We start from the raw sequence: 16176 nt of genomic DNA, 5'->3' as shown, positions 1-16176 counted from the left end.
GTTTGTAGAAAGAGACAGGGGTTGGATAAAGGGAGAAGGGAATGGTCCATTGGGCGCAGTTGTGTGTGTATATGTGTGTTAGTGGCAAAGGGTCAGCCAGAGGGGATACGATGTGTCTGTCACAACTGACCGCTCCACGACCACAGACAACAGTCAACCAGCCAACACTATTTGTGGGTGAGTGTTACAGGCAGAGAGAGCAGTCCATCCTCTCTCACACACTTTTTCACCATCCACACTGTTACAGCCAACCGCACACTGACCCCAGGGTCACCACAAGTTTGTGACTGGGTATCTGTGTGTGTAAATGTGTGTGTGTCTCAGACAGAAGAGTAAAGCAGTTAACAACCCACACAATTGCAGAGGATTGACTTGTATTAACAGTGATGTGAATAGAGAAGAGATTGTATAGAATCAGGTGTGTGTTTGTGTGTGTAAGTGCACCTCTGTCATGAATGACCGCACACTCACCTGGCACCTAAAACTGCCCCAGTGAGAAGATTTTGTCCTTGTTGTATTCAAATCATCAAGTCTGTATTGGGATGATGAATGATGGAGTTGTGTGGAAAAATCCATCCAAAGATGCTCTGTAATATATCATTACTCTGTGATGCTTGTTCCATTACTTTTCCATTATATGTTTGGTGATAAAGTGATGTAGTTTGCTCCTGTGTGTACCCACTTTGCCTCAGCCTACTGCTTTGAGTTGGTGATTTTTTGTCTCTCTTATGGTGCTTGTTGAAACCTTTTGCCTTATGATCCCTTAATATTTGAAACATCAGAAAACAATTAATATAAGTGTATCTATTTATATATCCTTATATATCCTAAGTGCTTCAAATGCTTTTTTAATGTTGTTTTATTTTTTAAGTGGAAGAAAAGTTAGACTCGTGGCCTGGACACACCAGAATTTAAAACTGTGAAATTTCACAGGGAAATCAATTCATCCCAATGATATGCAGTGAGGAAAGGATCCACTCTACTTCCACATTAACTTTGGTGAACTGTGACACCAAATTTCTCACCACTGACCAAGCTTTCTTGACAGTGTTGAATTTTGAAGGAAAAAATAGAAGAAGCTATTTTATTAGCTGTGTTGCACCATTCACTTTTATTTAACCTCTTCTGTTGGAGTAAAAAAAACTGTTCCACAAAATAGCAAAAGTAAATAGAACAGTAGAGTGAAAAAAGAGAGAAACTCTGGGAACTTTTGTGACTGACTGGCATTAGCCGGGCCGGCTAACAAGGCAGTGATTAACTCGCCAATGTATTTCGCATTGGTGATTAAAAATCTCACTTTGTGGTGTGACCACCACTTTACTCAGATACCAGCTCGTCTGATGGTAGCATTGCATATCCTATCATATAACTGCAGTCTAATGACTGAAGTATACTCAAAAAGTATACTGTACTATACCATGTCAGAAGGCAAAAGTGTTTATAGCTGAAATTAAAGGTCAAACAAAGGATGAGTAAAAAGATGACTGTCATAGACTGGGGTTTGAGACGCAACAGTTGTTTAAATATGAGGATAACGGGACACCCTTAAAGACAGGAAGGCATTCATGGTGTTGCACTTGCATATGAAAACTGAAACACATCTGGCTTTCCTTTTTCCCTCCACACAGCTGGCCAACTGCTGGCAGGCAATATTATCAGATTGACAATTTTTGAAAGTTACAAAAATTGTCAGATGCAGGCACCCACTTTCGATGCCAGAAATGTGCGGGGGGAGGGGTCTTCAGACGATGTTCAACCATCCAACAAGCAAGTCTTTTGGTGCATACTGCCACCTTAATGTGGCTGTTAGTTTTCTATGTTGTTATAGTTGGTGATAGTTACACCAAGCTTATTCATAAACGTAAGTGATTTGATTAAAGGACATCCTTTTGAATTGATTTAACAAAGCCAAAATTGAAATAAAAAGTGACAGGAAATAAATGCAAAATCAAAGCAAATTCTGTTCTTTGTTAGGGTTTATAGAGCAACAAGGATATTGATAAAAGAACACATTTAAATTTTTTCTCCTCTAAACTATTAATGGGGAGCAGTTAAACAGTCAACACAAGAATGTGAAGATTTCACAGAGTGAAAAGAACACTAGAATGCCTGTTAATTTTCACTTAAGAGCACAGCTGGCTAGTTGTCTGGCTGTTTAAATCCCATAATATTTTCTCAGCTGGCAATTTGGGCTAATTGAAGTAAACTTCAAAAAAGATATTGGACTTTGAATTGACAACACTAACATATGGATAACAAGTCAAAATAACAGGCCTATTCTTACGTATTTATTTTTGGTTTCTCAACTGTGCATCCTTAAATCAATCTTTGACAGTTTATCACATTTAGCAACAGTCCCCTGACGTCTGCTAGACAGCCACACTTAAACATGCATTTTGGGAACTGCATGTCTGTCTGAGGAGAACAATGCCTTGAGCTGAAATTTCGTCTGCAGCTGTTTTTGGCGTTCAGTTATGGGAATCCTCTTCCTTATGGCAGGCTATGCTTGGAATTTCACCTGATGATGCTAATGCTAGCTACCGTAAACAAACTTCCATAGATAACAGAGTGCAAGGGGCCGATAAGGTATGTGAAGTTATTAATCCATGCACCCATGACAACATAAACACAGACTCTCACTCACACACACATACACTTGCATGCACACACACATATACATTGTGCTTCCATTGAGACCTCACCCGATGGTTTGTTTGTTTTTTGTTGGGACCTGAACACCTGACAGTGTCGGTGAGTACCATTGTTACTCCTGCTGGCTCTCGAAAATAGAAGCTCATACGAAGCAATGAACAATGACTGTTACATGACCTGTTAATGGATCTAGCAGTCGCTCAGTGCTTGTGTGAGTGTGTGTGTGTGTGTGTGTGTGTATGGGTGTGTGTGTTTGTGGGGTCATATGCGTGCATGTAAATGTATCTGTGTGTATGCGTGGTATTCAAAGCACCATCACACAGATTAAGGAAAACATATGGTCTTTAAAGTGACACAACAGCTCTCGGGTCTCAGCATGCATTCCTTTCACAGAAGGGCATAACCTGAAATGGGCCGTAGTGTCTGGTATTTGTATTGTGAATAGGAAAAGGCTTTCATATCCTCATTTTCCAATGTGACATTTCAGGCACTGGACTAATGCTCCTTTACAAATTCATTTACAGTCTGTCTAACAGTAGTTATTTCTAAATGGCCCACATTAAAGAAACAAGCAATAAAGAAGTCAAGGGTCAGAGTTGCAGTAGTCCAGATATAACAATTATACCTCTGTTCCTAAAGAAGTACTTGGAAAGCAGGCAGATTAATTATCATCTTGGACATAGCGGAGCGTGTGTGTGTGTGTGTGTGTGTGTGTGTGTGTGTGTGTGTGAGCGAGAGAGAGAGAAAGAGAGAGAGAGAGAGAGAGAGAGAGAGAGAGAGAGAGAGAGAGAGGATGGAGAAGTGGTTAGGTTGTGTGAGTCACAGTTACCGCAGCATATATTCCTGGCCATTCCCCGTGCATAATGTTTACACTACGGGGAATTGTAGGTGTGTGTGTGCTTTCTCACACTTCTCTCTCAGCTCTGTCTTATATTCCATATTTAACATTACCAACCTTAATTGTTTCTTTCCCTTTTCTACTCATATAATCTCGTCTTGTATTGTATTTCTGTTGTTTATGTGAGGGCCTGGTTTCAGATTTTGTAAAGTGCATGCAATGTCCAAAATGCCAATGAAGCACAAAAAGAAAGTTTACAACAGTAAATTACAGAATCATCCAACTTGCATGCATGTTTCCCACAGTTTTAAGATAACTTGTTGGAGTTCCATGTTCATTTGATCATGCAGCATACAGATGGGTGACAAATTAGAAAGAACCCAAAATATCTTAGTGCCACCACTATCTGCCAAAACAGCTTTAGTGCACTTAGAGATTGTTTCAGTGTTCAGTGTGTAACATTTAGGAGGATCTATTGCCAGAAATTGAATATAATATTGATAGTTATGTTTTCATTTATGTATAATCACCTGAATATACAAATGGTTTTTGTTACCTTAGAAATGAACTGTTTTTTATCTACAGATGCGGCAGATCGCTTTCCATGGAGTCTGCCATGTTGAACCGCCATGTTTCTACAGTAGCCTAGAATGGACAAACCAAACACTGGCTCTAGATAGTGCCTGTCATGTTTTTTGCAAGTTTTACGGCCACTATAGTTTCTCCTACACACTTCAAAGCCTGTTCTCATTGCCAGGTCAGCAAATACAGATGCGAGCCATGTTCAGTGAGTTTCAATCTGCAATTTCACCTCTAGATGCCACTAAATCCTACACACTAGTCTCTGGAATACCAAAACACCATTCTTTCAAAAGATATTCCCTCATTTGGTGGTGGTGGTGTAGAGCGCTGTCTAACAGTTTTAAGTCAGTTCAAGATCTACCCTAAGTGTTCTAATGGGTTGAGGTCTAGTGACTGTGAAGGGCATAAAATATGATTCACATCTTTTTTTATACTCATCAAACCATCCACTGACCTCTTGTGTCCTGTATGAAAATGTGTGCATCATGCAGGTTTTTATTTTTTTTTGTCATCTATTTCTCACGCAGCATCCCTAGAAATTTTGCAATCTCGTGATCACAGTTCTGTATCTTGTGATATATTAGCTGTAAACAACAACAAGTATTTCTCTAATCTTACACAAGGGTTTTAGGTGTTTAACACTAATTATATCTTGACTGCCAAAATGTACTTGTCATAATCTTTCATAATTGTCATAAATTTGCTTCCCCTCCTTCCTCTTGTTGGATAAGTCAGTGGTCTTTTAACCTGTGGCAGCTTCCTCTCTCCTCTAACTTCTTATCTTCCCTTGCATTCTTCCCCACCCCCACCATTCTCTCATCCTTCTGTCAGAGATGTTAGTGGGACATTTAGCTCTGTGTAGATCTTCTTCTTTCATCCTCTTCTCCTCTCCCCTCCTTCTGTCAGAAGCATTAGCCCTATGTTTCCTCCCTGCCTATGATGGTCTCCTTCTACTTTTTCCTTAGCATCCCTTTTACCATCCCTCACTCCAACGTGATTTGACACTTCATTGGACATATGGAAGTGCCAAGCCTTGACCCACTCTATGTCACAGTAGGCCACAGTATTTTTATTAACCTCTTATCTCCTGCCTCCACCACTCCACTCCAATAACCCGTGTTACATCTGCTATGCGTACCATAAACAAATGAGACTAGAAGACATCATTGGCAGCCTGTGCCTCGAGGGTTGGCATACATGATTTTCAACCACATTTCCAGCAAAACTTCTCTTTTCCTGTATTAAATGACATGTTGCTACTTATCCATATACACCTTCCTGAATTTGTCTCTCTGAGGAAAGTTGTTGTCTGTTCAGCTTCATGATAAAGATAAATATGTTGCACATTCCACAATCAACCATTGCAAGAAATAATAAAACTGCACGAGTCAGCAGAGGCTCATCTTGTCAGTGATGTTCTCATTTCTTTCAACTACTGTCTCAGAACTAATGTGGTAATTATTTTTAAAAATGTAAATGCCACACATTCAGTAGGATATTTAAAATTTTGTCTATTGTGTCTGTGTTGGCGTGTCAAAAATACTCATATATGTGTTTCTGGACGACTTTATATTCAAGAACACAGATACCAGTCAAGCCTGAAAATATTTTGGATACATGTGTATCATTTATATGTTTATATCCATGATTTCATTTATGTAGGGGTAAATCATTAAAATGTGCGTGCATGTGTGTTCTCTAGCTCAGCTCACTTTTATGTTTTCTCAGCCATTTGACATGGAGATAAACAAACCTCTCTAACAATATCGGCGCCTTTCCACTTCAGGTCATCAGCAGCAAACTTGCAACACTGAAACCCCTTCACATAAACATGTATGCACACACCAACGCACACTCTTTCTTCAGTCAGAAGGGACAGTTTTTGTTTGATCCCTTGTGAGGTTTATCTCCTAAGCCCAAATGTCAACACTCGCTGTTGACAGACTCAGTTTCTTCCAATAATCCAGTGACCGTCCACATCCTAAAACCTGAAGACCAGCAGGCACAATAGAAAGTCAAAGCGATATGAGATATACTGAAGAATTAGGCAGTGACAATCAGAAACAAGGCAAGAGCGTAATGCAGGAATTATGCCCACACGTGCTCTTTGTTCCAACTTTCCATTTTGATAATGTCCACACAATTTCAGTTTTCTCACTAAAAACAAAGCTTTCTAAAATACATACTATACTATACTAGTACTATAGAGTAGATACATCTAAATGCCGGCACATACAGCATCGAGTAATGTGCAGCAGAAATGTTAAGGAGACAACTTTTGTCACCTCTAATTGATTACTCATTTTTAATATAAGCATCGCATTGCATAAGCAAAAATTATGGTTTGCCATGATTAACAGGTAGCAAATATGAGCCACAAGAGAATCACTATAACACTGTCCTATAACAGAAACAGAAACATTTGTCAGATATGATAAATTAAATTCTGTGTTTGGTCATAGACAGCAGAAAGCAACAGAACAGAGGTTTGACCAATTGGGCTATATGTCTGTCCCCCTATAATTCAAAATGTTGTTATTTGTCAACCAAAAGGAGAGAAAGAGAATGGTGGACAAAATCCCCAGTCTTCATTCCATGAAAATATATATTCGAAAGATCGACTGGAGCTAATAAGATTTATCCAACACTGTAGTTCCCTGCTGTGTTTAAGCCTTTAATTTGTTTTGTTTTCACTTGCTGCAAATTCAGCCTGTCATCAACCTTGCTTCCAGCCACACCAGGCTGTTTTCAGCAAAAAGGCTCGATAAACCCACAATATATTTGTCTACCCAGCACCAAATAGTGGAGCATTTAGCAGATTAAAAGCCAAATATTTCCCTGAGGAGTTGGTGGCGAACAAAATAGGGTTAAAAGAAGAGCGATCATTGGACTTGATATTAAATGATAATGTTGCCCAGAGTTTGCGGGATTAATAGGATTTTTTCACACATTCGCCTTAACAATTTCATATGGTTCCGTTACGTCAGTGTTGTGTTTACAGTTTGTTGCATGGGCCCCAAGTGGACAAAAAAATCAGTCACACTTTGTTTGTGTCACGCTACCACCTTATTTGTGTTGTTTTATATTCCTGCAGTATTTTTAGAGTTAATGTTTACATTACATCTTCAATACAGAAAACAGAGGCATGTAGGGGGCGAAGTGTGTATGCGTGTGCTGTTTGTCTGTCTGTTTGTGTGTGTGTGTCGGGGGTGGAGGGGTGATTTCCTGGTTATGAATAGCGAGTGTGTGTTGATTATAATTTAATGATGTTAGTGTGTGTTACAATTCCAAGGCTATTGTTATTTGATCAGAACAGATCAGTCATACATGCAGACATACACTCATTCATGAACACAAACGTGCATGCACACAGACACCACGCACACACACATTAACACACACACTGGCTCAGACCTGTATGCAAACAGACCAGCATGGAAATGCTGCAAATGTCCCTAGGTATCCACATGGTAATATACACACATGTGACACACACACACACACACACACACACACACACACACACACACACACACACACACACACACACACACAATAATACACAGAAGTTCCTCATTAGATAAAAAAAAAAGATAGACAGGGATTTTTTGTGCTTTAATCTCTCGCTGAGTGTAAACATATTATTTTTTACAGCCAACAATGTTGTGTAAAGTGTAGTGTATTTGTGTGTGTGTGTGTGTGTGTGTGTGTGTGTGTGTGTGTGTGTGTGTGTGTGTGTGTGTGTGTGAGGGAAAGCTTGTGTGTGTATGTGGGTGCTAATCAGATACATTTTAACTTGGAATTTGAAACGTGGCACAGGATTAGTCCAAAGTTTGAGTGTCGGCATGACTTCGCTGCTCTTTTGATGTGACTTTTACCACCTCAAACTGTAAACTGAACTCGATGTCAATAAAGGCACCACTTAAGTACCTAGGTGTCTCTCTCTCTCTCTCTCTCTCTCTCTCTCTCTCTCTCTCAGTCTCTGTGCTCAGTTTTCCGTTTCAATTTCTTTATTGTAGTTATAATAATAATAATAATAATATAATAATAAATAAACCTTGCGTGTTCCATACTGTTTGTATATTGTCTGACTTTTTTGTTCAAACTGGTTGACCTGTCTTTTATCCTTTCCTTCTTCCTCTGTGTCCCTCATTACATTTCACCTCTCTCTGCCTCTCTCTCTCTCTCTCTCTCTCTCTCTCTCTCTCTCTCTCTCTCTCTCTCTCTCCCTCTCCTCTCTCTCTCTCTCTCTCTGTCTACCCATACAGGTTAATCATTCCAGCAGTGCTATCCTGCCAGAAAAGGTCTTATCAGTTTCTGTGTGTCATTTTAAAACTTAACCTGCATCCCCCTCTCAGCCTCCTGCCCCTACTCCTCCTCTCTGCTGCAATTCCCGGACTCCACCCACTGACTGCCTGCAGGTTACAGAGCTTTAGCCAATCACAACTCACCATTAAGAGCATGTTGCTGATTGGTGGGACTTCCAGCACTCTGTCAACATTGTGGTTGTGCTGGTCACCAAGTGATTATAAAAAAGAATCCCATTGTGTGTGTATACGTGAAGGGGGGCTGGGTGATGACTGATACTGAAATAAACAGGAGAATTCAGTTATTTTCAAAATAAAAGTTCCCAAAGTTTAGTTTATTTAATCGTATTGTATTTTATTTTAGAATTAAGAGCATTGCACCCACTTGTTTGACACTGTTGCTGTAAGAAACAAAGATTCCAGGTGAACATATGAAGCTAATTGTTCAATAGGAGGGAAATGGGACATTTCCACTACCAATGCTCCATAATGTAATATGCACACATAAAGCATATTTATATGTAATAAACTGCATTTTAACAGATAAAGAAATGTAGAAATGAAATGCAACAGGTCATGCTGTGTGTTTAAACAAAGCCTGTGGTTTTACACTTTTATTTGTTCTAAATAATTTGTATTTCTACTATTTCTCCTCCTTTTCAATAAAGGTTTAGGTTTAGATTGGGCGGGCTGTATCGGTGTCTGATAAATACTCTTCCAGAGCAAGTAACTGAAATAAACTGATTGAGTAAATATTCAACTCAGAAATTAAATTTAGCTTACAAATTATATTATAAGTGCGTTGAGGAATGTATGTAAAAAAAGTTGTTTTAAGGTCTGTGGGTTTATGTTCCCATAATTGTGCTTGTTGGTGGTATATATATTTTTCCTCGTATATTACTACAATACCAATTTCTTTTAGGTCGATATTAAATTCTTAAAATATGCATTTACCTGTGCTTGTTTTAAATAGTATTTTTTTAACTACTGGACGCAACTGTGTGTGTGTGTGTGTGTGTGTGTGTGTGTGTGTGTGTGTGTGTGTGTGTGTGTGTGTGTGTGTGTGTGTGAGTGAGTGTGTGGAGCTCGCCCTCTGTGACCCTTCAGTTGTGTCTGGCGGTCTGCCCCGTGAGTTTTCCGTGTCTCCCCCCTGATCTTGCTCACCGGCTGAGACTGATGAGTCTAAGTGTACTTAAATAGGTGTGTATGTGTTTGCGTGTGTTGAGGTGCGTGGAGAGTGGCTTTACTGGGACGTAGGCTCATAATTATTATTTTTTTCTTTGTATATTTAATTAAGAATAGGCTAAATAGCCCGAGCCTGACGTCAGATCACTAATTGATCCCTGCTCAACCAATTACTGATAATAATTCAGAAGCAATGGTATAATTTATTGCGTAAGGGGCTGATTTGATCCGAAAATAAAGGCCGTTGTAAGCCTGAGGCCGGCGCTGCTCACGTTTTCAACAAAATTGAACAAACAGACCCAAAAGCCACAGACGTTATTTTTTACTTTTTATTCATATGAGCCTTATGCAGAATTGACTTTGTCCTTCGTCTGCATTATAAAATGTGATAGTCCTGCTGGACAGAAAGAAAGAAAGAAAGAAAGAAAGAAAGAAAGAAAGAAAGAAAGAAAGAAAGAAAGGTACATTTTATTTTGTCATATTTTATGACTTTTTTAATTATCAGTGGGGTCGCTTCTAGATGAGCGCAGAAGCAGGGAACATGATGCTAAAATTCAATCTTGATGTTAACTAAATATTGCAATAAACCAGTAAAGATGAAGAGCTGTATTTGATAAAACTTGACATTATAGAAGCGCATGTACCCACGTGCGTGTGTGCGTGTGTGTGAGCTGCAATAAGCTCCTGTTAGAAACACACGCTCCGACCCACATACCTTGCGCGCTGCCTTTGCGCTCCGTGCGCTCACGGGGAGTCTGCTCTCACATGCAGTTGCATCACCTCGCTTGATTTCCTTGTTCTCCCTCCGCTTTTAAAGTCCATCATTAACGGGATTAAACAGCTGAGATTTTAGAGAGATGGAAGTGGAGGGTTTGAGGCGATGTTTCCCGGTCTCCTCGCCTGATTGGGCCGAGGAAAGATGATGTCAGACGACCGCATGCGCCCCGGATTGGAGAGAGCGGAGTAAACAAAGCCGCGAGGAGGAGGAGGAGAGGTTTCCAGATCTCCAGACAGTCCGACCGACACACCGAATCCGACTTTACGCGCAGGAGAGGGCGGCCCCGGCGGCGTGTATTCGTCTGCTAAAGGCTGAAAGTAACACTGACAGTCCCACTTTAATGGGTGACGCGCTTAAAAGACTTTTGGGAAAGCTAAAGGGAAATTTACCATCGTCTTTTAATCCGGACGCTGTGCAGTTTTCTCGTTTGAGTAAGAGACTGATTCCCTAACTCCGGTCGCAACTGTCCGAAAAGTATCGAAGGAATCACTCGTATGTGATCTGCGTTATTATTGCGGTGTTGTGCGCAAATGCAATTATGCGAAATTAAATTAGCGAAGTAAAATCAGAGCAGAAGCTCGCCGGCTGTGCAACCCGGCAGTTTGGAGACAGTCTGAATCGTTTGAATCAGGCTTCATATTCCGAACATGGTCCAATAATTGGAAGACAGAGAGAGAGAGAGAGAGAGAGAGAGAGAGAGAGAGAGAGAGAGAGAGAGAGAGAGAGAGAAAAGTAAAAAATAAACAGTTAAAAGGACATTTGGGACACTCTGAGGCGTGTTTGTGGGAACGTCTGGTCCTCACGTCCAGGTGTCCCGCCGAGCGGTGCGGAGTCTCCAGCTCAGGCCGGCAGCGCTGACATGCTGCCCAAAGTCGAGACTGAATCCCTGGGACTCTCTCGATCGTATGGAGAACAAGGGCACATGCCACGGAATATGCAAGGTAAGACCTGTCATTCGTTTTGATCTCATAAGACTACAAGGCAGATTCATAAGCTTCCACTTGAGTAGATTTACGCAGTGTTATCGGACTGAAGGTCCTCAGTGCGTACCTCAATATCACCAAAACTTTTGAACACGTTTATATCCAACACATTTCTGCGGACAATGTTGGGTAATGCCTGGTGACTGTCAATTTAGGCTATTATAGAATGATGAACTCGTTAAATTATTGGACATATGAAGGCCATTAGTTCACAGAGATTTGTGGAATTTATTTTAGTAGGGATTGGGGATATGTTTCTGTTACTTTCTCCCAATTTTGCCTTGATATAATAATTAGGAAGTATGAATGTAGATCAAACTTGGACACAGTTTTCTAAGGTTTGGCTCGTGATCAAACAATGATTATACCCAGCTGTCACTCATGCTGGAAGTGTGCGGGTGCCTGGTGCGTAAAATTCGGTAAGAAGAGCAGTTATCTGTTAATTAGCTAATATGCAGAATTGACTCGTGATTTTGTCTCTATTCAAGGAGTAGTTGCCAGTTCATCAAAAAGAGAAAAAAAGACTGCGGAGCATAATTTTAGAGATTTGATTTGTTGATTGACCTCGGGCCAGTAAACTTTAGTATAAGACGCCTGTCAATTATAGTCTAATTTATACTTTATAGATATTGTAAAATGGTCGTAATTCTGTAGAAGAATAAATCCAAAGTGATTTATATTTTGTTGTGTTCTTAACAAATTTCTGTTTTGTAGTTTATAAAAATTTGGCCTAAAAATTCAATTCAATTTCAAAATCAGGCTCAACTAAATTAAAAAGGGGCAGCAAATATGGCTTTTGTAATCCTTTACTTATGTATATATATATTTATTTTATCGTTTTTTTGACATTTTTATTATATCTCACAAAGGGCATAATTGCTTTAGAACTTCAAATGTGGGGAATTATGATTTCAAAAATGCGCAGGTTTGAAAAAAAAAAACGTTTTCACTTCGGGCATATTTATTAAAATTCCCTGCGGCATATATTAAGATATATATTCTTTAATCTGTTTATACAAAGGACACAAAGCAGCGTAAATTTAAAGAGGGGACTGACTCTTCTGCCAAGATAAACTCACGTATCCCTTCATTCCCCTCGTGTCATTTCACAGCAATATAAACGGGCAATCAATTAGCCCGGTCCTGGTTTATGAGACGCTGATAAGGAGTGGCTTGTTAGAGAGCCCGTTATCTACTTTTACGCAGGCCTAAAAACAAGGTAGCTCGGACTGAAAGAAGGTTTTTCTTTTGGAAAATACTGTATTTTTTTTTTACACGTTGTTACTTTTTTGGGGGACATTGCATGAGCAAGTGACCGTCGAGGTGAGAGCCAGCAGGTGAGAGACTGTGCTGACCGCTGTGTTTCTGCCCCTTTCGAAAGCAATGTAGCCTGAACACACACTGTTTGCACGAACCTCCGCTTTTTTATGAAGCAAGGATTTATTTAGCCACATCTTTACATCGATAGAGAAATAATCCATTGTGCTGCTATAATTCTTTAAATGTGAACTCATGGTTTACATGGTAATAGGTATACCAGCGGCATAGAGATTGTATACTTTTAAGGAAGAAAGAATCTGTCTGAAACTCTAAAAGACAAATATTCTTTATTTGTGGCATTAGCAACATCAACACTTCAAACTAGAAGTATGTTGGGGTTTTTTTTTTTACCTATGCTTCATCCACTGCACAACAATGCCCCGTTAATGTGTCTTTCCTTTTTATTAGAATGTGTCCAAATCTGCAGCTGTCGTGCGTCATGAGAGCAGGCCTTTTTTTGAACCATCTTCTCTGTGCGCTCTAAAGCAGAAGACATGTCAGAAATTGAGATTGCTTTGAGCTTTTGTGGAAAAAAAAAAAAAAAAAAAGAAACCGGCAGTTCGGTGGAACTTGTTGCTTCAGCTGGAATATGCAGCGCGGATCCCAGCAGGGCAACGCGCTACCAAACCAGAAATCATGTCTAATTAAAAGGTCTCAGTGAGCAGATGAGTGGATTTTGAAGTAGACCAGTAATACATGTGAGGCGTCTAGATGACAAAATATTTCCACTTTTACAGCCACATCCACGGAGGTTTTCCTGTTTGATCCTGGCTGCTTTTTTTATGATTAGAACCATAAATGCTTTTGTAACTGTTGTAAATGTCAGGCTGGCTGTTTGCTAAGCGCTGTCACACACAGTCTTATCAATGCAGGTATTTCTCACACGCAAGGCAAAGAGGGGCTACAGCAAATACATCGCAACAGAACTCGAATCGTTTTAGTTCACTGAGTCCTAAATCTTAATAAAGAGAGAGGGGGGGGGATTTTAAATTGCGAGTAATTGTTAGTGCATTTTGCGCGCTGTCTTTGTTTGCTCTTCATTCTTATTGAAGCTGCTTTGGGAATGAGGAGAGGAATTATCCTGTCAAAATGATTTGTGAAAGATTTGCGAGATTTGACTATTTTCTCCAGCGGACGCAGAAAGTCACACAAAATGTTGGCTCTGCCTTTTGCACCACCAAAACACACAAACGAAACTAAAGCGATTGGCCTGGTGCGTTGCGAGTTATTCTTCGAGAGGGGGGGGGGGATGATGTTTCAAGTTGGTTTTGCATGTTTTTTTTTTTCCTCGCCTGCAGAGATAAGGGCTTCTCTGTGTGTCTTCATTTGTCTGTGGGCGGTAACATTTTCTCCTCCAATCCTTAACTCTAATATCTCTCCATTTCCCCCAGCGATTCCACGACTTAGATGCATGCATATTTATGAGGCTCACTTTCATGTTTTTTTTTTTTTCTTCCTTTTTGTATCTTTTGGCTCCTGTCTGCAACGAATGTAGAAGAGAAGACGGCAACATGGAGAAATAAATGGTTGTGTCTTCTCAACTCTTTCCAAAATCGACTACTCATCGTCTTTCCCCTCCTCAAATTAAACCTTTACAAGTCCAAAAGAACTTAAAAGAAATCTCATTCAGATGAGTCGCGTGGTTGCCCGTGGTTCATCTTGATGGATGAAGGTGGGCTTTTGGAAAAGAGATTGCTCAGCACTGAAATAGACTTCACTCTGTGTGTCCGTGTCTCATCCGCAGCACCCCAGTTAAAAATGATGGACTACTCATATGACGAAGACTTGGACGAGATGTGTCCCGTGTGCGGAGACAAGGTTTCAGGCTATCACTACGGACTTCTGACTTGCGAGAGCTGCAAGGTGAGTGTCCTTCATCCTCCACCATTACACTATAGCAAAAATATTGCCAAAGACACACAAAAAGTGCGCTTATGGTGACCCGTATCTGTTTTGTTATCTAAAATATTCCTAGTGTATATAATCGTTTTTAGTAGTGAGGTCTCATTTATATAGTTGCCCTAATTAATGCTCTTATTATAAAGTTCCTGTATTTCATCAAAGCCTGTCAGTATTACAATGGCTGAACATGGTTTGATTGTATTATTATCTCCTGTGTGAGTGTATTTAGCAGTGAATCTGGACTAAGTTAGAGTTCTCTTTGGTATTTTTATTGACTTTAGTATGTTTATTTTCCTTGAATATTTCAGGTACAGCCATATTTGCATTGTGCAATTTTAAAATACATGACACACATAGTGATACTATAGCTGTTATATTTCTCTACCCTGTGTATGTCAGTGTATTCACCTCTCTGTTCATCCTTGGGCATTTTTTGCTGTTACATTTTTGCACGCTAGGCTTTTAGCCGACATTCTTCTTCAACAAGTGTAAAGTAAAGATTGAGTTGCTCATCATTAACATTTGGTAAAGAGGCTGAGGGTCAAATATTGTTTTGACAGTTGATTCTAACAAACTTTTCCTGTGAGTGTCAGAGGATTTTGTAACGGCTTGGCAAAGGAGTTCAAAAGCAAAGGGTTTTTTTGGTAATTTTTGCAATCACCAAACACAGGAGGTGGGGGAGGAGGATTCAACGCAGGAAGCAAAGCACACAGTAATACTGTCTCTGTTTGTACGGGCCTGTATCCTACTGTCTAAAACTCTCATCACAAGTTCATTAAGGGGACAGCAGCATTGTCTGGTTGCAACATGTTTCCATACACAGGTTAATAATGAGGCTACTGCAGAGCAAACTGTTGCTGTTATTAATTTGAGCTCTATCAACAACCTGTTTGTCCTTCTCTCCCTCTTTCCACGGTTCTCCTCAACACTGAGCTAATAAGCATTACCCAAGTTTTTTGTCAGCCCAGTAAAGCTGTCAGCACAAAATTAAGCTAAGACAAATGTCTCTGTGTTAACACTATTCAGTGTAAAATTGCAGCTCACAGTATTGATGCTGCAGCGCACATTTCTTGCCTATGTGGTCATTATTCAAAGCAGATGTTATAGATTTTATCCCATATTATTGACCTTGGGATGCACAGCACTTGCTTGAAGGGAGACGTCAGTGGCATCTCTGCTGCTTTTCAGCCTCAGCAGGCTTTTCCCAGTTTAGTTGAAACGCTCTGGTGTGTGTGTGTGTGTGTGTTTCTGTGTTTCTGTGTGTGTGTGTGTGTGCGTGTGTGTGTGTGTGTGCATGCAGGATACAGATGAAGAGGTCTTTTATAAAGTGCTGCATATCCTTGTTGAAACATGAATAATATTGATAATCACCTGAAGCTTATCATTGATTATCTTTAAAATGCAGGCAATCTATTCAGTAAAAATGCAATTGTCAGGGATGGACTGTTACATCAGTTTGTTGACATGTTACAGGCTCATATTGGCATTAAATATCCCAGTGCAGTGCGATCCATCTCCGGTGTAATGGAGGTTCCTGTCTGGCCACAGCTGCATAACAACTGGAAAAGCCAGCTGTTAAATTTTATATTTAGTTTTATATTAAAATAAAAAATGCCTCTGGTTTTAGTT

At 39.9% G+C, this 16176-nt stretch overlaps 1 protein-coding gene across 1 annotated transcript in view; it reads left to right on the top strand.

The window, feature by feature from the left end:
• Positions 1–10578: 10578 nt before the first annotated feature.
• Positions 10579–16176, top strand: part of nr5a2 (nuclear receptor subfamily 5, group A, member 2) — a 68822-nt gene continuing 63224 nt past the window's right edge. The window contains exons 1-2 of the mRNA XM_051375932.1: positions 10579–11283; positions 14390–14508. Coding sequence (XP_051231892.1) covers positions 11202–11283; positions 14390–14508 — 201 coding nt within the window. The 5' untranslated portion in view covers positions 10579–11201. The remainder of the gene's footprint in view (positions 11284–14389; positions 14509–16176) is intronic.

This window comes from Dicentrarchus labrax, unplaced genomic scaffold (assembly GCF_905237075.1).
Source record: "Dicentrarchus labrax unplaced genomic scaffold, dlabrax2021, whole genome shotgun sequence".
Lineage (NCBI taxonomy): Eukaryota > Metazoa > Chordata > Actinopteri > Moronidae > Dicentrarchus > Dicentrarchus labrax.
This window is presented reverse-complemented; position numbering and strand designations above follow the sequence as displayed.